This window comes from Rhinopithecus bieti, unplaced genomic scaffold (assembly GCF_001698545.2).
Source record: "Rhinopithecus bieti isolate Rb0 unplaced genomic scaffold, ASM169854v2 scaffold_60909, whole genome shotgun sequence".
Lineage (NCBI taxonomy): Eukaryota > Metazoa > Chordata > Mammalia > Primates > Cercopithecidae > Rhinopithecus > Rhinopithecus bieti.
This window is the reverse complement of record NW_016823619.1, coordinates 619721-645238: the sequence shown is the minus strand read 5'-3', so window position 1 is coordinate 645238 and position 25518 is coordinate 619721. Positions and strand designations below refer to the sequence as shown.

The window sequence follows — 25518 nt, the reverse complement described above, 5'->3', positions numbered from 1 at the left end:
GCCTGGTAACCATCCACCTGCCGAGGGACTCTGCCTCCCAGTTTGAGGCTATTATAAATAAAACTGGTGAACATTCATACGCAAGATTTCATGGGAACATAAGTCTTCATTTCTTTGGGATGAATGGTCAGGGGTTCAATTTTTGTGTCTTATGATAAGTGTATGTTTAGTTTTTAAAGGAACTCTCAAACCGTTTTCCAGAATAACATGTTACACTCACAGCAAAACAAAACAAAACAAAACAACAAAACAAAACAAAAAACAGTGACCGGTGTCGCAGTTTTTCTGAACGCGAATCCTCTCCAGCATGTGATGTTGTCACTGTTTTTTCTTTTAGCCTTGCTGATAGGTGCATGGTAGCATCTCACTGTGGGTGTAACTGACATTTCCCTGATGGCTAATGGCGGTCAGCATCTCTTCGTGTGGTCATTTGCCATCCACAGATCCTCTTTGTCAAAATGTCTTTTCATCTCTCACCCTTTCTCCAATGGAATGTTTTTCATGTTTAGTTTTGAGAGTTCTGTGTCTATTCCTGATACGAGTCCTTTGTCAGATACGTGGTTTGCCAGTCTTTTCCCCGGCTCTGCACTCATTTTGTCATGCTCCCGAGAGGGCCTTTCTACAGAGCAGAAGTTTTTAACTTTGATGAAGGCCAATTTATCAATTTTTCTTTTCCTGGAAGATGTTTGATGTCGAGTCTAAGAACCTCTTGCCCAGCTCTTGCTCCCAAAGATTTTCCGTTGTCTTTTTTCTAAAAGTGTTATAGTTTTTCATTTTTACATTTATGTCCACGAGTTGCTTTTGTGTAGATTGTGAAGCTTAAGCGGAGGTTCCTGTTTTTGCCTGTGGATGTCCAATCTCTCCAGAACCATTTGTTGAAAAGGCGCATTTTCCTACCAATACATTGTTTCTGCACCTGTGTCAAAAATAACTTGGACATATTTTTGTGGATCTATTTCTGGGTTTTCTATTCCATTGTGTTATTTGTTTATCTCTTCACCAATACTACACAGTCTTGATTACCGTACCTATATAATAAGATCTGAAATTATATAGGATGATTCCTTCCACTTTATTTTTATTTTCCCAAATTGTTTTGGCTACTCTAGTTCCTTTGCTCTTCCATATAACTTGCTTCTCTGTATCTGCAAAGTATTTCTCTGGGATTTTTATAGGAATTATGTTAAACCTCTGTGTCAGTTTGGGGAGAGCTGACATCATTATTCTGTTGAAACTTCTGATCTAGCAACACGGTGTGTCTGTCATTGTTTTGGCCTCTGGTTTCTGTCATCACCTTTGTGTGTGTTTCAGCAGATAAGTCCTGTACATGGTTTGTTAAATTGACATCTAAGTACTCTTTGAGTGGTTTTAAAGAGTATTTTAATTTCAGTTTTCATGTCTTCATTGTTAGTATATAGTAAAAGAGCTTATTAGGTTTAGGAGGTTTTATTTTATTTTGTAGAGTCCTTGGGGTTTTCTATGTAGATAATCAGGAAATAGGACATAGGTACAGTTTAATTTCTTCCTTTGTGTCTGCATGCCTTTTATTTTTTTAGCTTGCCCTATTGCACTGGCTGGAACTTACAGCTTTGTGTGGAATAAGATTGGTGAGAGAAGATGTCCTTGCTTTGTTCCTAATCTTTAGTGAAAGCTTTTAGTTACTCACCATTAAATATAGTGAAATGTGGGGTTTGGTAGATGTTTATTATTCAACTTGATCAAATTCCCCTTGATTTCTATTTTTTTGAAAGTTTTCATCATGAATGAGTGTCGAATTTTTTAAATGTCTTTTCTGCATTGATTGCTGTAATCATGATTTTTTTCTACTTTAGCCTGTTAATATGGTGGATTACATTGATTTTTTTTGTGAAATAGTGAACCAGCCTTTCACTCCTGGAATAAACCTCGTGATGTATAATTACTTTCATATATTGCAGGATTTTTTTTGCTTATTTTGTAAAGGATTTTTGTGTCTATAATTGTGAGTGATTTTGGTCTATAGGTTTCTTTCTTTTTCCTGTCTTTGCTTTTGGTATCGGGTTAATATTAGCCACATAAAATAAATTGGGAGCTGTTTCCTCCCCTTCTATTTTCTGGAATAGATTTGTGGAATTTGGTTTAATTCTTCTTTAAATGTTTGGCATAATTCTTTGGTGAAACCATCTGGGCCTGATTATTTCTTTCTGGGTAGATATTTAATTATTAATTCAAGTTCCTTAATAGTGTAGAACTATTCAAATTATTGATTTCATATTGGATGAACTGAGATAATTTGTGGATTTCAAGGAACTGATCCATTTCCTCTGTATTGTCAGGTTTATGTGTGTAAAGTTGTGTATTCCCTGATTATCCTTTTGATGTGTGCAGAGTCTGTAGTGGCTTCCCCTGTTTCTTTACTTATATCGACAATTTGTGTCTTCTCTCTTGTTTTTTGTTAGTCTTGATAGAGATTTGTCAATTTTACTGATTTTTTTCAAGGAACCAGCTTTCATTGTCATTTATCTTCTCTATTTTTTTCTCACTTAAATGACATTGATTTCTTTTCTTACCCTTGTTATTTATTTTCTTCTACTTTATTTGGGTTTATTGTGCTCTACTTGATTACAGATTCTTGAAGAATTTACATTATTGATTTGAGACTTTTTCTTTCATCTTTCTTTCGACTTTTGTATTCGGTTTGAGGGTGCATATTTATGGGTGAATTGTGTGTTGTTATAGTTTGGGGTGCTAACGATCCTGCCACCCAGGCAGTGAGCCCAGTCCCTTACAGCTTTTCAACCCACGTCTTCCTCCCACCCCTGCCTCTCGCAGTCCTCGCTGTCTGTCATCCTCGTTTCCGTGTCTGTGTGTGCGCAGTGTTTAGTTTCCACTTTCAAGCGAGAACCTGCAGTACTTGGTTTTCTGTTCCTATGTTCGTGTGCTTAGGATGGTGGCCTACAGCTGCATCTGTGTTGCTGCAAAGGACATGCTTTCATTCTTTTTACGGCTGTGTAGTATTCCATGGTGCGTGTGTACCATGTTTTCTTTTTCCAGTCCATCGTCAGTGAGCATCTAGGTTGATTCCGTGTCTTTGCTATTGTGAGTAATACTGTGATGAATGTACACGTGCGTGTGTCTTTTTGGGTAGGATGCTGTATTTTCCTTTGGCTGAATACCCGTGATGGAATTGCTGGGTCGAATGGTAGTTCTGTGTTAAGTTCTTTGAGGAATTTCCAAACTGCTTTCTACACCAGCTGAACTACTTCACATTCCCTCCAGCAGTGTATAAGCATTCCCTGCTCTCTGCAACCTTGCCAACATCTATTATTTTTTGACTTTTAAACAATACTCATTCTGGCTCATGTGAAATAGTATCTCATTTTGGTTTTGATTTGCATTTCTCTGATGGTTAGTAATGACCAACATTTTTCCTACATTACTTGGCCACTTCTGTGTTGTCTTTTAAGAAGTGTCTGTTCATGTCTTCTGCCCGTTTTTTAATGGGGTTGCTTTTTGCTTGTTGAATAATTTAAGTTCCTTACAGATCTGGATATTAAGTTTCTGTTGGATGCTGATGTGGTGTGGCTGTGTCCCCACCCACATCTCATCTTGAATTGTAGCTTGCATAATTTCCACCTGTTGTGGGAGGGGACCTGGTGGGAGATAATTGAATCATGGGGCAGTTTCCCCATATTGTTCTCGTGTTAGTGAATAAGTCTTATGAGATCTGATGGATCCAAAGGAAACCCCTTCCACTTGTCATTCATTCTGTCTCTTGCCTGCTGCTGTGTAAGACGTGCTTTTCACCTTCCACTATGATTGTGAGGCCTCCCCAGCCACATGGAACTGTGGGTCCATTAAACCTCTTGCTCTTTTAATTTACCCAGTCTCAGGTGTGTCTTTATCAGCAGTGTGAAAACGGACTAATGCAGAGGCATAGTTTGCAAATATTTTTTCCTACCCTGTAGGTTGTCTATTTACCTGTTAATAGTTGCTTTTGTTGTTGAGAAGTGCTTTGGTTTAATGAGGTCCCACTTGGTCTTTTTTTTTTTTTCTTGTAGTTGCTTTTGGAGATGTCATCAAGCAATCTTTGCCAAGGCCTATGTCCAGCGTGGTGTGTCCTACATTTTCTTCTAGGGTTTTGATGGTTTTAGGTCTTACATTTAAATCTTTAAGGCATCTTACGTTTCAATCTTAAGGATGGAGTCAACGTTTCAATCAAAGGAAGGAGTCAAGTTTCAGTCTTCTGCATATGGCTAACCAGCTATCCCAGCACCATTTATTGACTAGGGAGCCCTTTCTCCACTTCTTGTTATTGTCGACTTTGTTGAAGAGCAGATGTTTGTAGGTGTGTGGCTTTACTTCTGGTTTCTCTAAACAGTTCCATTGGTCTATGTGTCTGTTTTTGTACCAGTACCATGCTGTTTTGGTTACGAGAGCCTTATAGTATATTTTGAAGTCAGGTAGTGTGATTCCTCCAGCTTTGTTCTTTTTGCTTAGGGTTGCTTTGGCTATTCAGGCTTTTTTTTTTTGGGGGGGGGGATCCATATGAATTTTATGATTCTTTTTTTTTTTCTAATTCTGTGAAAAATAATGCTGGTGGTCTGATAGGAATAGCATTGAATCTGTAAATTGCTTTGGGTAATGTCGCCATTTTAACAAGATTGATTCTTCCTATCCATGAGCATGGAATGTTGTTCTGTTTGTTTGTATTATCTCTGACTTCTTTCAGCAGTGTTTTTTAATCCTTGTAGAGATCTTTCACTTTCTTGGTTAGCTATAATCCCAGATATTTAATTCTTCTTGTACATGTTGTAAATGGGATTGCATTCTTGATTTGGATCTCAGCTTGGAAATTATTGATGTATAGAAATGATACTAGTTTTTTGGTTTCTGTTTTTGTTTTTGTTTTCTAAGGGTCAGTGACTTGTATGTTACTGGTTTTGATACATTGATTTTTTATCCTGAAACTTCACTGAAGTCATTTATTAGTTCGAGGAGTCTTTTGGCAGAGTTTTTAGGGGTTTCTATGTATAGTGTATCATCTATGAAGAAAGATAATTTGACTTCCTCTTTTCCTATTTGGTTACCTTTTATTTCTTTCCCTTGCCTGATTGCTCTGGCTAGGACTTCCAGTACTATGTTGGATAGGAGTGGTGAGAGTGGGTATTTTGTTTCGTTCCAGTTCTCACAGGAAATGCTCCCAACTTTTGCCTGCTCAATATGATGTTACCTTTGGGTTTGTAACTGATGGATCTTATTATTTTGAGGCATATTCCTTTTATCTTTTGTCCTTTGATGCCTAATTTGTTGAAGGTTTTTTAACATGAAGGGACACTGAATTTTATTGAAAGCCCTTCCTGTGTCTATTGAGATGATCATATGGTTTCTGTTTTCAATTCTGTTTAGTGTCATAGAAGGATTTAGGGAGGAGTTCCCAGTTTTTGGCTTTTTGAAGTAATTTTCGTAGGATTGGTACTAGCTCTGCTTTGTATGTCTGGTAGAATTCAGCTGTGAATTTGTCTGGTTCAGGGTTTTTTTTGGTTGGTAGGGTTTTTTTTTATTAGCAATTCAATTTTGAAAGTCATTATTCATCTGTTCAGGATTTGAATGTCTTCCTGATTCAATATTGCAAGGTTGTATGTTTCTGGGAATTTATTTATTTCTTCTAGGTTTGTGTGCATAGAGGTATTTATAACAATCTCTGAGAATCTTTGTGTTTCTATGGGATTGCTTGTAATATCACCTTTGTCATTTCTGATTGTGCTTATTTAGGTATTCTCTCTATTTTTGTTAATCTAGCTCATGGTCTACCAACTTTATTATTTCAAAAAATGAACTTTCTTTGTATGTGTTTTTGTGTCTCAATTTCATTCAATTCTGCTCTGATTTTGATTTTTTCTTTTCTTCTGCTAGCTTTGGGATTGGTTTGTTCTTTTTTTTTTTTTCTAGTTCTTCCAAGTGTAATGTTATGTTGTTAATTTGAGATCTTTCTAACTTTATGATGTAGCTGTTTAGTGTTATAAACTTTCCCCTCAACACTGCTTTAGCCGTGTTCTGGTATGTTGTGTTTTCATTAGCTTCAAATAATTTTTTGATTTCTGCCTTAATTTCATTCTTTACCCAAAAGTCATCTAGGAGCAAAATGTTTAATTATGATGTAATTGGATAGTTTTGAGAGATCTTCTTGTTTTTTATTCGTATTTCTATTACATGTGGGCCAAGAGTGTAGTTGGTATGATTTCAATTTTCTTTGGATATTTCTGAGACTTGCTTTATGGCATGTGGCTGATCTTAAGAGTATGTGCCATATGCAGATAAGAAGAATATCTATTCTGTTGTTGTTGGGTATTCTGTAGACGTCTAGAAGACCCAGTTGATCAAGGGTTGAGTTTGAGTCCAGAATATCTTTGTTAGTTTTCTGCCTCTATGATCTGTCTAATGCTGTCAGTGGGGTATTGAAGTCTCCCCCTATTATTGTGTTTATCTGTGTCTCTTCATAGGTCTCTAAGAACTTGTTTTATGAATCTGGGTGCCCCAATGTTGGGTGCATAAATATTTAGGGTAGTTAAGTCTTCTTGTTGAGTTGAACCCTTTTTCACTATGTAAAGCCCCTCTTTGTTCTTTTTGATCATTGCTGCTTTAAAATCTGCTTCATCTGAAATAAGAATAGCAACCTCTGCTCTTTGTTGGTTTCCATTTACAAGATAGATCTTTCTCCATCCCTTTACTTGGAGCCAAAGTGTGTCATTACATGTGAGATGGGTTCTTGAAGACAGCAGACAGTTGGGTCTTGCTTCTTTATCCAACTTGTAAATCTGTGCCTTTTAAGTGGGTGTTTTGCCTGTTTACATTCAAGGTTAATATTGATATGTAAGGATTTAATCCTGTCATTTGTGTCATTAGCTGGTTTTCATGTAAACTTGATTGTATAGGTGCTTTATAGTGCAAGTGAGCTACTTATTTGTGTTTTTGTGGAGGCAGGTATCTTTCTTTAGTTTCCGTGTTTAGCACTCCCTTAAGGACCTTTGTAAAGCAGGTCTAATGCTAGTAAATTCCTTTAATGTTCACTTGTCTAAAAAGGATTTTTTCTTCTTTGCTTGTGATGCTTAGTTTTGTGGGATATGAAATTCACGATTGGAAATTTTTTTCTTTAAGGATGTTGAAAATAGGGCCCCCAGTGTCTTCTGACTTGTAAGGTTTTTTCTGAAATGTCTGCTGTTATCCTGAAATGTTCTGTTTGTCAGTGGCGTGCTCTTTCTCTCTAGCTGCTTTTAATAGTTTTTCTTTCACATCACCCTGGGAGAATCTGATGACCATGTGCCTTGCGGATGGTCATCTTATATAGTATCTCACAGAGGTTTTCTGAATTCCTTGAATATCCTGTCAACCTCTAGTGAGATTGGGAAATTTTTCATGGACTATATCCTCAAATATGTTTCCCAAGTTGCTTACTCTCTCTCCTTCTCTTTCAGAAAAGCCAGTGAGTCATGGGTTTGGTCTTTTTACATAATCCCATACTTTTCAGAGGTTTTATTCATTTTTTAACACTCTTTTTTCTTTATATTTGTCTGCCTGTGTTGATTTGAAAGAGCTGCCTTTACGCTCTAAAATTATTTTCTCAGCCTGGTCTATTCTGATGTTAATGCTTCCAATTTTATTATGAAATTCTTATACTGAATTTTTCAATTTCAGAAGTTCAGTCTGGTTATTCTTAAAATGGCTATGTTGTACTTCAACTCTCAAATTATTTCCTTGGATTGAGTTTCAACTTTCTCCTGTATCTCATTGAGCTTCCTTGCCATCTAGACTCTGAATCCTATGTCTGTCATTTCAGTTTGATTAAGAACCATTGCTGGGCAGCTAGTATGTTCATTTGTAGGCAAGAAGACACTCTGGCTTTTAGAATTGCCAGAGTTCTTGTGTTTTTTTTTTTTTTCCTCATCTGTGAGTGCTGATGTTCTTTTATCCTTTTGAAGTTGCTGTCCTGGGGATGGAGCTTTTTATTTTTATGTTCCTTATTTCTCATAAGAGTTTTGATGTTGTATAAGTTGGATATAGTTGATTGGCTTTGTTTCTGAATTTTTTCATAGGGCTGAGGTTCAGCTCATCACTCCTGGGCTATATGCTCTAACCCTGGTGAGCTGGGACCAGGCCTGTGGCTGTGTCCTCTGGCCCCTTGAGGTTTAGTACCAGCTGCACTGGGAGGTCAAGGTACAGCTAGGCTGCTGGCCAAAGCACTCCATCAGGGGCCACCAGCCAAACTGCCCCATTGGTGGTTGCTGGCAAAAGTGCCCTGGCAGGGTGGTGGGGGCCACTGGCAAAAGTGCAGTAGGGCCCTCTTTTTTAGTGTAAGCATTTAGTGCTAAAAATTTCACTTAGCACAGTTTTAACTGTGTGTGCCATGAATTTTGATATGTTGTGCTTTTATTTGAATTACATGTAATGTATTATCTTCTCTTTGACCCATGGATTATTTCATAACGTGTTATTTAATTTCCAAGTGTTTGGATATTTCCCTGTTATCTTTCTGTTATTGATTTCTACCTTGACTATATTGTGGTCAGAGAACACACTCTGAATGATTATAATTTTGCCGAAGTATGTTTTATGACCCAGCATTAAGTCTATCATGGTATGTGTTCCATGGGCAATTGAAAAGAACATATACTGTGCTCTTGTTGGGTACAGTGTTCCATAAATAGTCATTAGGTCCTGTTGATTAATGGTATTGTTGAGTTCTTTTCTATCTTTGTTGATTTTTTGTTTAGTTGCTCTATCTATATAATTCATATATAGGATTGCTATATCTTCTTAGTGGGTTGACCTATTTATCACTCTGTAATTCCCTTCTCTGCAGCCATTTTCTTTACTCTAAATATTAACTTATCTGATATTAATATAGCCATGGCTTCTGTCCTTTGATTAATACTTACATGATATATTTTTTAAAATATTTTTACTTTCAACCTTCCTATATCATTTTATTCAAAGTGAGTTCCATATCGTATATAGTTGAGTCTTTTTTAAAAAAATCCACTCAGCCAGTGTGTTTTTGTTGTCATATTTAGCCCATTTACGTTTAATGTAATTATTAATATGTTAGGATGTAAAACTCATGTAACTTTTTATTTTCTACTTGTTCCTGTCTTTTTTGTTTCTTTGTTTCTTCTTCCCTTCCTTTGAGTTACTTTAATGTTTTGGAAATCCACTTTATCTATAGTGTTTTGAGTGTATGTCTTTGATAGTTTTCTTTTAGTTATTGTTCTAGCTATAATATTCATATACATATTCATAACTTATTAAAGTTTACTGGTGTCACAATTTTACCAGTTTGGATGAAATATAGAAACTTTTCCTTCCTTTATGACATTTTACTTATCCCCTCATTTATATTATAATTGTTTAAATATTTCCTCTATGTGCATTTAAAAGGACATCAGACAGTAGTATGATGTTTGATTGAACTGTCAAGCATAAAACTCAAGAGAAGGAATGCTTACTGTACTTACTCATGTTGTTTGTCATGTTCTTGCATTCTTCCTGATGCTCCAAAATTCCTTTTTTTATATTTCTCTTCTACATAGAGACATAAATTTAGTTATTCTTTCAGAGTTGGTCTGGTGAAAAACACAATTTTCCTTTATCTGGGGATATCTTTATTTCCCCCTTATTCCTGAAGGATACCTTCACTGGGTATCTGGATTGATAGACTTGTGGGATTCTGGGTTGACATATTTTTCTTTCAGCACTTGAAAATGTGCTATTTCCTTGTGGCCTCCATTGTTTCTGATAAGAAATCCCCTGTCATTTGAATTGTGTTTTCCTTGTAGGTAAGGTGTCATTTTTCTCTGGCTGCTGTAAAGATTTTTCTTTGTAGGTTTTCAGAAATTTAATTATTATGTATCTTGGAGGAGATTTGGGTTTACCCTATTTGGAGTATGTTTAGCTTCTTACATTTTTAGGTTCATGTTTCTTCCAAAATTGAGAAGTTTTCAGCCATTACTTTTCTGAATACCTTTTCACACCTGTCATCTTGTCTTCTTTCTGTCCTCTTTTTGGAACTCTGATAGCATGAATATTATATCTTTGGTTATAGCCCTGCAGTTGCTGAAGCTTTATCAGTTTTTTCTACTATTTTCTCTGTGTTGTTGACATTGACTAATTCCTATGGTTTTATCCTCAGTTCACTGATTCTTTCCTTTGTCTCTCCATCCTTCTGTTATGTGCATCCACTGAGTTTTTTATTTTGATTATTGTATCTTTCAGTAATAATATTTCAATTTGGCTTTTATTTATATCATCTATTTTCTGAGACATCCTACTTTTTCATTTGTTTCAAGTGTGTTCATAATTGCTAATTGAAGCATTTTTATCATAGCTGGTTTAAAATCTTTCTTAGGCAATTGTAACATCTCAGTCATCCCAGTGTTGGTTTCTGTGGATTGTCTCTTTTCTATTTATTTTGTCATCTTCTTTGTTCTTTGTATGACCAGTTATTTTCTGTTGAAATCTGGACATTTTTGTATTATGTCATGATTCTGGATCTCATTTAAACTTTGCATTTTACTGTCTCTTTTGAACACTGCCTTTCTGGGGGTAGGGGGTGGTGATGGTAATTCCTTGTAACTGACATGTGGAGATGGAAGTCTAGATTCCCCAGGAGGCCTCTGTTGATACCTGAGGGTGGGGTCTTTTTACTGCTTGCTTAGGGAGAGGGGTGGAAGTTTCAACTTCCCAGATGGTCTCTGCTGACACTGTAGGGGTTGTGGTAATTCCAACCCAATGGAGATGAAAGTTCTGGATCCCTACTTGGCCTTCTCTGACACTAGCTGGTAGGGCTAGGGGGAGGCCTTATTACAGCCTCATGAAAGAGGAAGTCTAGACCCCCACTTGGCCTTTGTTGGCATGGGTAGAGGGAGGCTATACTTTTTTTCTGTGGTGTTTTGCTGGAGTAGAGCTGTTAATATCTAATATTTTTCTGTCTTGCTGAGTTGATTCTTTCCTGACTCCTTGATTAGAGAGAGCCTGCTTTAGTTTTGTGTATGTGTGTGTGTGTGTGTGTGTGTGTGTGTATGTGTATACACGTTGGTGTTTCCAGATTGCTGCCTTCTTTAACTCCAAGTCTGAGGTACATGAGACAAAAAGAAAACCCAGGGGATCCACCACTGTGTCCTTCTCTGCTCTTCCTTCTTATTGCCATCCTTCAGAGTCTTATGCTTGTTTTATGTATGCTCAGAGATTCTAGTTGTACTTAGTGGGAAGAAGTATGTCATCTCTAGAAGTGGATTCCTTCTTCCCAGGGTTATATTTTCTCCAAGATATGCCACGGACAGAAGTTCATAGGAGATGCTTAAACTCCCATATCTATGCATTGTTGTGTTTGTTTTTTATATCTGAGAGCACAATTTCTTCTGACTTCCAGGAAGGCTGAGATGGCTGGGCTAAGGGATACAGGGTCCTCTCAGACTGCTCAGTACAGATGATTCTGAGTAGTTGACCGACTGTTGTTCTGGAAGAACTGAGCCCTTGTCAGACTGCTCAGTACAGAGGATTCTGAGTAGTTGACCGACTTGTTCTGAAAGAACTGAACCCTTGTCAGACTGCTCAGTGGAGATGATTCTGAGTAGTTGACCGACTTGTTCTGGAAAAACTGAGCCCTTGTCAGACTGCTCAGTACAGATGATTGGGAGTAGTTGACTGACTGTTGTTCTGGAAGAACTGAGCCCTTATCATAGATCCCTAAGTTCACATAACTCAGACTTACATGCTTTTCAGATAAAAATTGTAAATTTAAGTTATTTAAATTTTATAAATGATTTTTTTCATGGAAAGTTCTTTTTGTGCCATTGATTTTCTGCTTCCTGATAAATATTAATATTAAGACAATCCTTTTTAGGAATGGCATGGTTAAAATATCCTTATTTTCTAAATCCACAATAATAGATATTATACTAACATTGCAAATGTGCTTTCAATTGAGGATACTCCCGAGAATGGATCAGAAATAGCTATATAAACAAAAGTACATTTCATAGTGGGTGTTTTTAAGTTGCTTTGGCAAATGGGATAAACTTGGTTATTATTAAGTACATTTAATCCTAAATTGGGTAACAGTGAGTGTGGGGCCTGTTCTCTCAGTGACCTATTCTCTAAGTGATACATTCCAACTAGAGCGACTTAGAGTAAGTTGGAGGCCATCCTAATGGTGAATTTTCCTATCATTCTTCACTTCAGGTAATGCCATTTAGGCTATTGAGATTTAGAAATATGACAATTGCTTTAATTTGCCATCTATAACATTTAAAAATTATTAAAATCTAGATTTGCATGTGAAAAAAATTGTGTGTTCATGAAGACAGCTTACTTATATCTACCGAGCTCTTTTAATTCCATTCAGAATATGTGATTCTTATCATGTTCTGGACTTCCTATGCCACACACACACATACACACACACACACACACACACATACACACAAGCACAGAGCCATCCTGATTTGAAGACTTTGGTAATGTGTTTTTGTACAGGGCATAAAAATATATCTCTGTAATTACATGATATTTAGTGATTAGATAATTATGGATAATTGCATGGGGTAGTTCTAAGTGCTAAAGTGTTACCATAAGATCTAAAATGTACAAATTGCATAATAATTATTCTTGAGAGTTATTTGGTAATTTTGAGCATAATTATCATGTGATCCACAGTGCATGTAATTAATGCATAATCACATGGATTTTGCCTTCATAACTACTTCACCCTTGTTATGAAGCTCTTTGTCATAACATTTGAGTATAAATATAATGTAATTGGCTCCCGGATACAGTACATTAAGCCCCATGATAATTGCTTTCACGGTAACAGTACCCCTTATTCCATTCCAATTGCTGTCTTTTAAGATTTTATTAGGAAGAACAAAATACCTAAGATACGGTGTTGGGCAGTTAGAGGAGTGGGTGAGTGGTGGGTACTATGTGCTCATTGTGGATAAGGAGTATCTTTGCTGTGACCACAGTATTTCCATGTAGATGGAAGATGTCTCCATTTTTCATAATAGACAAAAATCTGTCTTCTGACTAAACTTGTATTTGGTGTAAGACTCCTTGCTGTCCAGCCATAGTCAGCACCCATTAAGTCTCTCCCTCTATTTGTTTTTAATTTTTAATTTTTGTGGGTACAGAGGTGTATATATTTATGGGATACATGGGATATTTTGATACAGGCATATAATCATAATAATCACATCAGGGTAAGTGGGATATTCATCACCTAAAGTATTTATCCTTTCATTGTGTTACAAATAATCCAGTTATACTCTTGGTTATTTTTAAATGTACAATAATTATTGTTGACTGTAGTTACCCTGTTGTGCTATCAAGTACCAGATCTTATTCATCCTACTTAACTATATTTTTGTACTCATTAACCATTCCTACTTACCCCCCACCCGCTGCCAATTTCCTTCCCAGTAACAATGGTTACTTCCTTCTGGTTACCATTGTTCTATTCTCTATCTCTGTAAGTTCAGTTGTTTTAATTTTTAGTTCCCACAAATCGATGAGAACATGCAAAATTTGTCTTTCTATATCTGGCTTATTTCACTTAATGTAATGATTTTCAGTTCCATCCATGTTGTTGCAAGTGACAGAATCTTATGTTTTTATGGCTGAATAGTACTCCATTTTGTAGAGATAACACATTTTTTTAAATCCATTTGTCTGTTGATGGACATTTAGGTTGGTTCCAAATGTTTGCTATTGTTAACAGTGCTGCAATAAACATGGGAGTGTGGATATCTATTTGATACACTGATTACCTTTCTTTTGGGTATAAACCTGGCCGTGGGTATAAACCTAGCCGTGGGATTGCTGGATTATATTATAGCTCTATTTTCAGCTTTTTAAGGAACCTCCACACTGCTCTCCATAATAGTTGTACTAATTTACAATTCCACCAGCAGTGTGTATGAGGGTTCTATATCCTCGCCAGCATTTATTATTGCCTGTCTTTTGGACAAAAGCCATTTTAACTGGGGTGAGATGATATCTCATTGCAGTTTTGATTTGCATTTATCTGATGATCAGTGATGTTGAGCACCTTTTCATACACCTGTTTGCCATTTGAATGTCTTTTTTGAGAAATGGCTATTCAGAGCTATATCTATTTGCCCATTTGAAATTAGATTATCAAAATTTTTTCTACAGAGTTGTTTGAGCTTTTTATATATTCTGGTTATTAATCCCTTGTCAGATGAATACTTTGCAAATGTTTTCTCCTATTCTGTGGGTGTCTCTTCACTTTGTTGATTGTTTACTTTGCTGTGCAGAGGTTTTTTAACTTGATGTGATCCCATCTGTCCAATTTTGCTTTGGTTGCCTGTGCTTGTGGGGCATTACTCAAGTTGCTTTGGCTGCCTGTGCTTATAGGGTATTACTAAAGAAATCTTTACACTATTCAATGTCCTGGGGAGTTTTCCCAATGTTTTCCTGTAGTCGTTTCATAGTTTGAGGTCTTATATTTAGTCTTTAATCCATTTGTATGTGATTTTTGTATACGACAAGATAGGAGTCTAGTTTCATTCTTCTGCATGTGGTTATCTAGTTTTCCCAGCACCATTTATTGGAGAGACTGTCCTGTCCCCTGGACAGTTGATGACTGTTGATGATTTTTGCCTCAATATTCATCAGGGATACTGGCCTGTAGTTTTATTTTTTGATATGTCTTTGGTTTTGGTATCAGGGTAATACTGGCTTCATGGATTGAATTTGGAGGTATTTCCTCCTCCTCTGTCTTCTGGAATAGTTTGAGTAAGGTTCTTCTTTAAATATTTGGTAAAATTCAGCAGTGAAGTGATCAAGTCCCAGGCTTTTCTTTGCTTGGAGACTTTATTACAGCTTCAATCTCATTATTTGTTATTGATCTGTTCAGGTTTTGGATTTCTTCATGGTTCAGTCTTGGTAGGTTCTATGTGTCTAAGAATTTATCTGTTTTTCCTGGGTTTTCTAATTTACTGGCATGTAGTTGCTCCCAGTAGCCTCTAATGATGCTTTGAATTACTGCAGTACTGGTTGTAATGTCTCCTTTTTCATCTCTGATTTTATTTATTTGGCTCTTTTCTCCTTTTTTCTTAGTCTGGATAATGGTTTGTCGATTTCGTTTATCTTTTCAAAAACCAACGTTTTGTTTTCATTGATCTTTTGTATTGTTTTCTTCATTCCCACTTCATTTATTTCTGCTCTGATCTTTATTATTTCTTTTCTTTTACTAATTTTGGGTTTGGTTTGCTCTTTTCTAGTTCTTTAAGATGCATCAATAGATTGAGGGTTTTCTCTATTTTTTTTTTTTTTTTTGATGTAGGTGTTTATAGCTATAAACTTTCCTCTTAGTACTGCTTTTGCTGCATCCCACAGGTTTTTGGTATGTTGTGTTTGTATTATTATTTGTTTCAAGAAATCTCTAAATTTTCTTCTTAATTTATTCATTGACCCACTGGTCATTCAGAAGCGTATTGTTTAATTTCCATGTGTTTGTATAGTTTCCAGAATTTTCCCTGTTATTGATTTCTAATTCCACTGTGGTCAGAGAAGATACTTGATGTAATTTCAGTTTGTTTTTGAATTTTTAAAGATGCATTTTGTTGCCATAATGTATGGGCTGTTCTTGAGAATTATTCATGTGTTGAGGAGAAGAATGTGGATTTCATAGCCATTGAATGAAATGTTCTGTAAATGTCAATTAGGTCCATTTGGTCAGTAGTGCAGCTTCGTTGATATATCTTTGTTGAATTTCTGTCTGGATAATCTCTGTCCAGTGCTGAAAGTGGCATGTGGAAGTCTTCAACTGTTATTGTATTGGGGTCTGTCTCTTGCTTTAACTCTAATAAAATTTGTTTTATATATCTGGATGCTCAGTGTTGGGTACATATATATTTACAATTGTCATGTCCTCTTGCTTAATTTACCCCTTTATCATTGTGACCTTGTCTCTTTTGGTAGTTTTGTCTTGAAATCTATTTTGTCTGATACATGTATAGCTACTCTTGCTTTTGTTTGGTTTCCATTTGCATGGATTATCTCTTTCCATCCCTTTTTTTTTAGTCTATGTTTGTCTTTATAGGTAAAGTGTGTTTCTTATAGGCAACAGATGATTGGGTCTTTTTTTTTTTTTAAATCCATTCAACCGCTCTGTGTCTTTTGATTGGAGAGTTTAGTCCATGTGTACTCAATGTTATTTTTGATAGGTAAGAACTTACTCTTGCCAATTTTGTTATTTGTTTTCTGATTGTTGTGTGGTCTTCTCTTTCTTATTTCTTTCCTTACTTTTTTTTTTTTTAAGTGAAAGTGATTTTCTTTGGTGGTGTGTTTTAATTTCTTGCTTTTTACTTTTTGTTGTATCTGTTTTATGTTTTTTGATTTGAGGTTAAATAAGGCTTGCAGATAATATCTTATAACCCATTATTTTAAATGGATGACAACTTAACATTGATTGCATAAGCAACAAACCAGCCCAGAGAAAACTAATACAAACTCTACACTTTAGCTTCATCCCCACTTTTAACTTTTGTTGTTTCTATTTATATCTTTATATCTGAAAAGTTGTTGGAGTTATTTTTGATCAGCTCATCTTTTAGTCTTTTAACTCTAGATATGAGCAGTTTACACACCACGATTACAGTGTTACGATATTCTGTGTTTTTCTGTGTACTTACTACTACTAGTGAGTTGTGTACCTTCAGATGATTTCTTAATGCTCACCAACATTCTTTTATTTCAGACTGAAGAAATCCCTTTAGCATTTCTTACAGGACAGGTCTGGTGTTGCTGGAATCCTTCAGCTTTTGTTTGTCTGGGAAGGCATTTTTCCTTCATGTTTGAAATGCATTTTTGTTGGATATACAATTTCAGAATAAAAGGATTTCTTTCCTTTAACACTTTAAATAACAATGACACTATTTCCCGACCTGTAAAGTTTCCACTGAAAAGTCTGCTGCCAGATGTACTGGAGCTCCATTGTATGTTTTTTTCTTTGTTTCTTTTCTTTTGCAGCTTTTAGGATCCTTTCTTCATTCCTCACCTTTGGGAGTTTGATAATTAAATGTCTTGAGGTAGTCTTATTTGGGTTGAATCTGTTTAGTGTTCTATAGTCTTCTTACACTTGAACATTGACGTCTTACTCTAGTTTTGAGAAGTTCTCATTATTATCCTTTCGAGTAAACTTTCTCCCCCTTTCTTTCTCTCTCTCCCTCCTCTTGAAGGGTGATAAATCTTAGATTTCTCTTTTTGAGGCCATTTTCTAGATAATGCAGTTGTGCTTCATTTTTTAAAATCCTTTTTTCTTCAGTCTCCTCTGACTGCATATTTTCAATAGCCAGTCTTCAAGCTCACTAATTCTTTGTCTTGCTTGGTCAACTCTGCTGTCAAGAGAGTCTGAGGCATTCCGTCTGGGTCAGTTACATTTTTCAACTCCAGAGATTTTGCATGATTGTTTTTAATTATTCCAATTTCATTGTTAAGTGTATCTGATAGGATTCTGTTTGTCTTTTCTGTGTTATCTTGCATTTCACTGAATTTTTTTTAAACAACTATTTTGAATTCTTTGTCCGAAAGGTTACATATCTATCCCTGTCTCTCCAGGATTGGTCCCTGGTGCCTTACTTAGTTCATTTGGTGAGGTCATGTTTTCATGGATGGTCTTGATGCTCTTGGATGTTTGTTGGTGTCTGAGTTAAGTATTTATTGAAGTCTCTAAAATCTGGGCTTGTTTGTACTCATCCTTCTTAGGAAAGCTTTCCAGGCAATTGAAGGGACTTTGGTGTTGTGATCTAAGTTTTTAATCCCTGCAGCCATATCTGCTTTAGGGGACACTCAAAGCCCAGTAATTTCATGACTTTTTCAGACTCATAGAAGTACCACCTTGGTAGTCTTGGATACAATCCAGAAGAATTTTGTGGATTACCAGACAGACTTTTTTTTTCTCTTACATTCTCCCAAACAAACAGAGTCTCTCTCTCACTCTGTCCTAAGATTCCTGGAGCTGGGTGAGGGGTGACACAAGCATCTCTGTGGCCACCACCACTGGACTGTTCTGGATCAGACCTGAAGCCAGGACATCTCTGAGTCTCACCCAAGGCCCATGGGGTACTGCCTGGGTACCACTGTTGATTATTTGGGGTCCAAGGGCTCTATAGTCGGGAAATGATGAATCCTTCCAGTACTAGGACCTTCCCTTCAAGGCAGTGGATTTTCCTTTGACCCAGGGTGTGTCTAGAAATGTCACCTGGGAGGTAGGGCCTGGAATTGGGGCCTCATGACTCTTCCCAGTGCCCTATCCTACTTTGGCTGAGCAGTTATCCAAGTTGTAAGATAAAGTCCTCTTTACTCTTCCCTCTCTTCTCAAATGGAAGGAAGGAGTCTCTTTTGGAGCTGTGAGCTATGCTGCCTAGGGTTGAGGGAGGGGTGACACAAGCACCCTTAGTTGCCCTAGCTGGTACCTCACGAGGTTGTGTGCACCCCAAGTCCAGTGGCTCCAAGCCAAGCACAACACCAGGACTTGCCCAGGAATTGTAGTCCTTCTATCATAGACAGCCTTCAAGTTTATTTAGGACCCCAGAGCACTTTAGCTCATGGTGGTGAGGCTTGTCAGAACTCAGATTCTGACCACACAGAGGTACCCCTTTGTCTAGGGCTGGTCTAAATGTTCCCTCCATGGGCACTGGCTGAGTTCTGCATGTTGTTTTTACTGTGACAGGGCAGCACCGAGTTCCAGTACACAGTCCCACAATCACTGTGCTCTCTCTCCCAAGTGCATATGTGTTCTGTCTCTGGGGCACACAGCCACTGCAGGGGGATGGGTAAGGGGTGACATCAGCAATTCCAAATGATCTTTTCTACCTTCCTCTGTGCCTCTTTCAATGATATGGAGTTAAAACCAGGTACTGTGACCACTCACCTGAAATTTGGTTCTTATGTAGGTGCTTTTCTGTGTGGACAGTTGTTCAATTTGGTGTTCCTACAGGGAGGATGATCACTGGAGGCTTCTATTTGGCCATCTTTCTCCATGCTCACCCAAGTCTTTGTATTATTATTATTAATGCAGCAGAGCATCAGTTTTCTTTTTGGCCTAGAAGTTTCAGAAAGCGGTAATTTCTGTAAGGAGAAGATCTTCTTGATAAACTGCAGTGAGAGGGAGCCTTACTTTGCTGATGGGACCGTCAACGTGATGGTGAAATGCAACTACTTACGAGACTGGAGCAAGAGCTTTGGCTAAACTTCCAAAACGATGACACAGGTTTTGCAACTTTTGTCCACAGGTTTCACGTGGCAGGATGACTATACTCAGTATGTGATGGACCAGGAACTTGCAGACCTCCCCAAAACCTACCTGAGGCGTCCTGAAGCGTCCGGCCCAGCCAGGTAAGTGTGGATGTGGCTTGCTGCCCCTTGCTCCCGGGACACAGTCCATAGCCATTACACTTAGGATTTGTTCGTTTGTTTTAATGTAGCAAAGAACCCACTATCTTTCTGGTGCAGACGTTTCAGAAAGTTAGGATATCTGTAAGGAAAAGGTTGGTTCCCATGAGAGAAGGAGATATTGGGGTGACCCTCCAGTGAGGTGCCGTTTTCATTGAGACATGCCCAGGGGTTCTTCATTTTTCCATGAGACTCTTAGAAAAATCCTGCATCTTCAAGGCCTTGATCAAAAGCAGATAAGTCAAGAATTCCCATTTCTAAGAAATTATTTTTGCTTTAGACAAAAAGCAGAATTAAATTGTGAAAGTCTTTATCGTCCTTTCCCAGAGCAGAGCAACCTATACTGAGCTAAATATATTGTTCCATATTCTCTTATTTTGTATTCAAACTATGTGGTAATTACTAATGTCACATAAACTATTCGGTAATGTCATACATACCATGTACTAATGTCATACCCATTCTTGAAAGTGAGGAAATTGAGACATAGGGAGGTTAAAAAATTAAAGACAAATCACAGTAAGAACGCTGCCACTGTTGGATTCCTGAGCCATCGCGCTATTTTCATGTTTAAAAAAAAAAAAAGAACACGTGAAAATGACGTTTCCTAAAGGTTTAGTTTGCAAAGTCCATTTTTCCCTGACAGAGAGACTATTCTAGAGCCATAGTCTTTAGTCAGAAAGATTCCAGTAACACAAAATTTAGATAGCCGCTTTCATGCCCATGTCCATCTGATACGGAAAGCAATTAAGTGTCCTGGCAGGATCAAAAGAGTTTACGTGTGGAGAACTGGTAACCGACCCCCAGCACCCGCGCACACTGAGGGCAGGGGCTGCGTCTTTGTGCTTCTGTGCCTGGTGTATCTACCTTTAATACCTCCTTTATCAAAGAGAATGTGCTGTTATACTCTAAGTCTTTCCTGTAGGAAACCAAACAAAAACCCACCAAGATGTTTTCAACTTGAGCTGTGTTGAATTTCCATGTTCATGTTGGATATGTTCAAACTCCTTGTACTCCTCTCTAAATTCCACTGGGGGCGCTGTGCACCGCCCCAGGGACCTTGAACTCCATCAAGTATAGGGATGGGTTGGGCGGCCCCAGACGGGCAAGCAACAGAGGGCTGAAGAATTGGGAGCACCAAGCAAGGGATGGCTCCTCCTCAGTCTGGGGGTGCAGAGCGGGGCAAACAGAAGCTGCCCAACATGGGAGGAAAGAGCGCCGCCGAGAGGAGAATCCAGGGAGGACCTGCCTCTGAGAAATCAAACTCAGCAGCAACCCTGGAGAGGCGCCTGGATTGTGCCTTCTAAACGTTAAACGTGGTCATTTGAAAAAATTGCCAGTTTTTATTATTTAAAACAGTGCCAGTTTTATTATGAAAATGGTATGTTATCTTTGTTTTAAACACATAGGCTTTGAGATTGGAACCTACCTTCCTTCCTTCCTTCCTTCCTTTTGTTTTCTTTTTCTTTCTTTCTTTCTTTCTCTCTCTCTCTCTCTCTCTCTCTCTTTTTTTCTTTCTTTCTTTCTTTCTTTCTTTCTCTCTCTCTCTCTCTCTCTCTCTCTTTCTTTCTTTCTTTCTCTTTCTTTCCTTCTTTCTTTCCCTCCCTCCCTCCCTCCCTCCCTCCCTCCTTCCTTCCTTCTTTCTCGGTCTCTCTCTCTCTCTCCCTTTTTCTTTTCTTTTCTTTTCTTTTCTTTCTTTTCTCTGTCTTGCTTCGTCACCCAGGCTGGAGTGCAGTGACGTGATCTCGGTTTACTACAGCCTCCACCTCTTGGGTTCAAGCGATTCTGTTGCCTCAACCTCCTGAGTAGCTGGGACTACAGGTGTGCGCCACCATGCCCGGCTAATTTTTGTATTTTTAGTAGAGATGGGGTTTTGCCATATTGGTCAGGCTGGTCTCGAACTCCTGACCTCGTGATCCACCCACTTTGGCCTCTCAAAGTGCTGGGATTACAGTCATGAGCCACCACCTCTGGCCAAGATTGGAATTTTCTTTGTGAATTTCCTGTATATGTCTTTGTCTGTATAAAAAGGACTTTTTGTATATTTCTGTTTGTTCCTTGTATAATAGATTCTTTACATTTCAGGGTAGTAATTTTCACATATTATATTTTGTAAAATATTTTATCAGCCTGGAACGTAGATGGCACTAGCTATGGTTGCAAATAAAAACAGAGAGCTCTTACCATTCTGTAGGTTGGATTTCTAAATTCTTTCTTTGTGAGTGTTGAACCCAGGCAAGACCAATTATCCCTGCCCCCAAAACAGAGGCCCATTTAGGGAGGCATTGGCTAGATATTCTCCAGACTCCTTTCCTCCCCGCTCCCCTCCCCTGCCCTGCGATGGGCTTCATGCCTGTAGGCTCCATCGAGTCCTCTGGGGCTCTGGCTTTGGTGGGATTTGGAACAAGCTGCACCCAGCATGGAGGGCAGAGGAGTCTGGGCACATTCCCCAGCTCTTCCCCAAGCCCAGGCATGACTGCCTGGGGACAGTCACCCCCCTCATGCTGTCCCTCCTGCTGACCCAAAGGCCTCCTCAGTCCCATGGTGGCGCCTTCCTCATGCCCGACTCTAACACCTACTGAGGGAGGTTCCCGCGAGGCCCTGTCCAGGAGGGAATTAGAAACAGTGTGGCCCTTCATCTTCCTCAACAGTTGCCCACAAAATTATCATCCTCATAGAAATGTGATTGTTTTCCTTTTTTTCCTAAAATTTCTGGAAAACTTCTTTTACCATTGAAATGATCTACTTTCTAGTATAATTTTTAGGAATGCTCTTCATTTATAGGGCATTTTCATTGTCTTCCAAGATTATTGGTAAAACATGCTTACACTGTTGTGTGATTTGGGGTATTTAAAAGCTATCCTTTAATACCTATTTCCACATTTGGTAATGCAGTGTAGTGGATGCTCTTCTCTTGTTGATGAAAAGAGTCAAACTCTGTAAAATATTTTTAGAGATGTATTCTGAGCCAAATATGAGCGGCCATGGCCCGTGACGCAGCCCTCAGGAGGCATTGAGCACATGGGCCCAGGGTGCTCGGGGTGCAGCTTGGTTTTATAGATTTTAGGGAGGCGTGAGACATCAATCAAATACGTTGGTTTGGTTCAGAAGGTGGAACAACTCAAAGCAGGGGCTTCCAGGCTATAGGTGAATTCAAACATTTTCTGGTTGACAACTGGTTGAGTTTATCTGAAGACCTGGGATCCATAGAAAGGAAATGTTCAGGTTAAGATAAAGGATTGTGGAGACCAAGTTTTATTGTGCAGAGGAAGCTCTCAGATAGCAGACTTCAGAGAGAGCAGGTTGTAAGATGCTTCTTATTGGACCTAAAAGGGTGCCTAGCTCTTGGTTGATTATCTCCTGGGATCTGGAAAGGAAGAAAGAAAAACAAAGGGAGAAGCGGATCCTTATAGAATGTGGATTTTTTTTCCACAAGAGACTTTGCAGAGCAATTTCAAGGTATTGCAAGGAAATATATTTTAGGGTTAAATATTTTGATTTTTTTCCTTGCCTGGTAATGTTCTGCCAGAGTCAGACTGAAAAGTAAGTCACGATATATAGGGTCAAATAAAACCCTCTGATGAGAATTTATGGTTTGTAGAGCATGACTCCCCAGACCTCTTAGATAGGAATTTGGGCAAGAGAAAAANGGATCTGGAAAGGAAGAAAGAAAAACAAAGGGAGAAGCGGATCCTTATAGAATGTGGATTTTTTTTCCACAAGAGACTTTGCAGAGCAATTTCAAGGTATTGCAAGGAAATATATTTTAGGGTTAAATATTTTGATTTTTTTCCTTGCCTGGTAATGTTCTGCCAGAGTCAGACTGAAAAGTAAGTCACGATATATAGGGTCAAATAAAACCCTCTGATGAGAATTTATGGTTTGTAGAGCATGACTCCCCAGACCTCTTAGATAGGAATTTGGGCAAGAGAAAAAAATCAGAGCTTAGTCCTCACTATTATGATTTTTAAAATTACTCAGCACATGTGTAGTTATATGCCCTTGCCATTGTAAACTCACTTTTTCTTTAGCTGGGTGTGGTGGCGCCTGGCTACTCAGGAGGCTGAGGGATCACCTGAGCCCGGGATTAAGGCTGCCATGAGTCATGATCACACACAGCACTCTAGCCTGGGAGACAGTGAGACCCTGGCTCAAAAAAAAATTACTTTTTTTCACCCTTTTAACACAATTTTTAAAAAGAATTATCTCTCAGATTTTCTTCTTTTTGCTATTCTCGTAAATAAAGCTTCTTCAGTAAAATTTATGCTATTTATTCATTTTTTAAAAATAATGAAATCACATAAAGTTATTAATTTGCTTTTGAGCATAATTTTAACATCATTCTATAACTGACGAATTCTCACTTGCTTTTGTTCTAAATTATCAGTAATTGTCATTTTATATCCTTTTGAAACAATAAGTGTTTGGTAGGCTTTTCTACTTTTTCATATTTATGTGTTGTTTTTAAACTTTAAATTAGTGTCTAGTTCTACTGCATTTTGGTCAGAATGTGACTTTGTTCAACTTTTGCTCTTTGGTAATTTTGAGGATTTCTTTGGCCTAATTGGAACCATACTTAATCTCCAGTTGGCACTTCAGTAATATATTTGTTTAACTATTTGCAGGATACAGATTTTTACAAATAGTTTATAATTATATATATATATATGATGTGTAATTAGGTAAAAACATGTCAATCGTATTACTTCAAATCAACATGTCCTTATTTATATTGTGACTTTCTGAAATTTCTCAGACAAAGACAGTATTTCTGTGAGTTTTCCTTTGGGGGTTGACGTGTTTAGCTTCATAGGCTCTGAGGCTCTGCTGCTTAGCACACGGGGCTGCGTCAGCCCATCCTCGGCATCCATCACTGGCAGATTGTTGTTTAAATGGTGCCTGCATCTCCCTTAATGCTTATCTTGGATTCCATTTTCCTAAATGAATAGGGCCTTTCCTGCTTCCCCTTTGTTTTTGTTGCCTGATTAATCCATGGCTATCTTCAGAATTTGACCTTTGGGACTGTTTCTGTTTGAAACTCAGCTTTTATAAGATCAAGTGGTGTTTCCAAAGCCCCTTGGGTCAGGTCGGAGGGTGGGTTATAGCTGCAAGGGTACTGATTCCTCTTTGGGGCTCTTTCTTCTCATACGTGGATTGTGGCTCATTCCCCTCTTCTTTAGTATTTATACATTTTTCTTATTTTAGATTTAATTTGTGACCTTCGCCTCTAGATTTTCAAGTGATTTTAAAGTAATGGATTTGTTTCATTCCTTGTTAAAGGGATCCTCATGTTCTGATTCCTGCTGCGTGATAAGGAGCCCTGTTGGCTTTCAGTGTCCTCACTCCCCACTCCCAGGAGCTGCTTCTAACCAGGCTCCCCTAGTGCCTGCCTGTGCCCTCCACCAGATGGACCCTGGGCAGTATTTGCTGGATAAACGGTGGTGAAGGACAGAATGCGTGATCTGCCCATGCCTTTGAATTCTTGCATGGGTAGCAACACTAACCAAGAATGTCGCCTGGATTTCTCCAGTTCACGTGTGTTCAGAGCATTCTGAGCTGCACAACTGAACAGGAATCCACAATAGGCCAGTGACATAGTAGCTGGTGTTCTTCACATGAGGCAGTTAATCTCAGGAGATTGAGTTACTTGCCGAAAACCAGTTACCCATTCATGAAATAAAAGTGACATTAGAATGAAGTCTTCAGAATTCACAGCCCTGTTTTGGGCTTACCATAAGCTAATTTCTCCTGCTGGTTCTTCTCTTCACACACATGAGGTCCCTCAAGCAGAGTAAGCCCCAAGAGAGAAAGCCAGAAAGAGATGTAGTGTGGAAAATCAGCAAAGCAGTAAGTATGAATGCCCAGTGTGAGGAACAGAGCTGGCACCTAAGGGGTCACCAGGAACCTGAGAACATGCTTAGGGCTAAGAGAACCTGAGAACCAGGAACCTGAGAACATGCTAAACCTAAGGGGAAGCTGAGAACATGCTAAGGGCTAAGAGAGTCCAGGAAGGGGAACCTGAGAACTGAGGACTTGAGAACATGCTAAGGGCTAAGGTAACCAAGA

At 38.2% G+C, this 25518-nt stretch overlaps 1 protein-coding gene across 1 annotated transcript in view; it reads left to right on the top strand.

The window, feature by feature from the left end:
- Positions 1–25518, top strand: part of PTPRN2 (protein tyrosine phosphatase receptor type N2) — a 719533-nt gene that overhangs the window by 111693 nt on the left and 582322 nt on the right. Inside the window, exon 3 of the mRNA XM_017861671.1 lies at positions 19293–19395. Within this exon, the coding sequence (XP_017717160.1) occupies positions 19293–19395 (103 nt within the window). The remainder of the gene's footprint in view (positions 1–19292; positions 19396–25518) is intronic.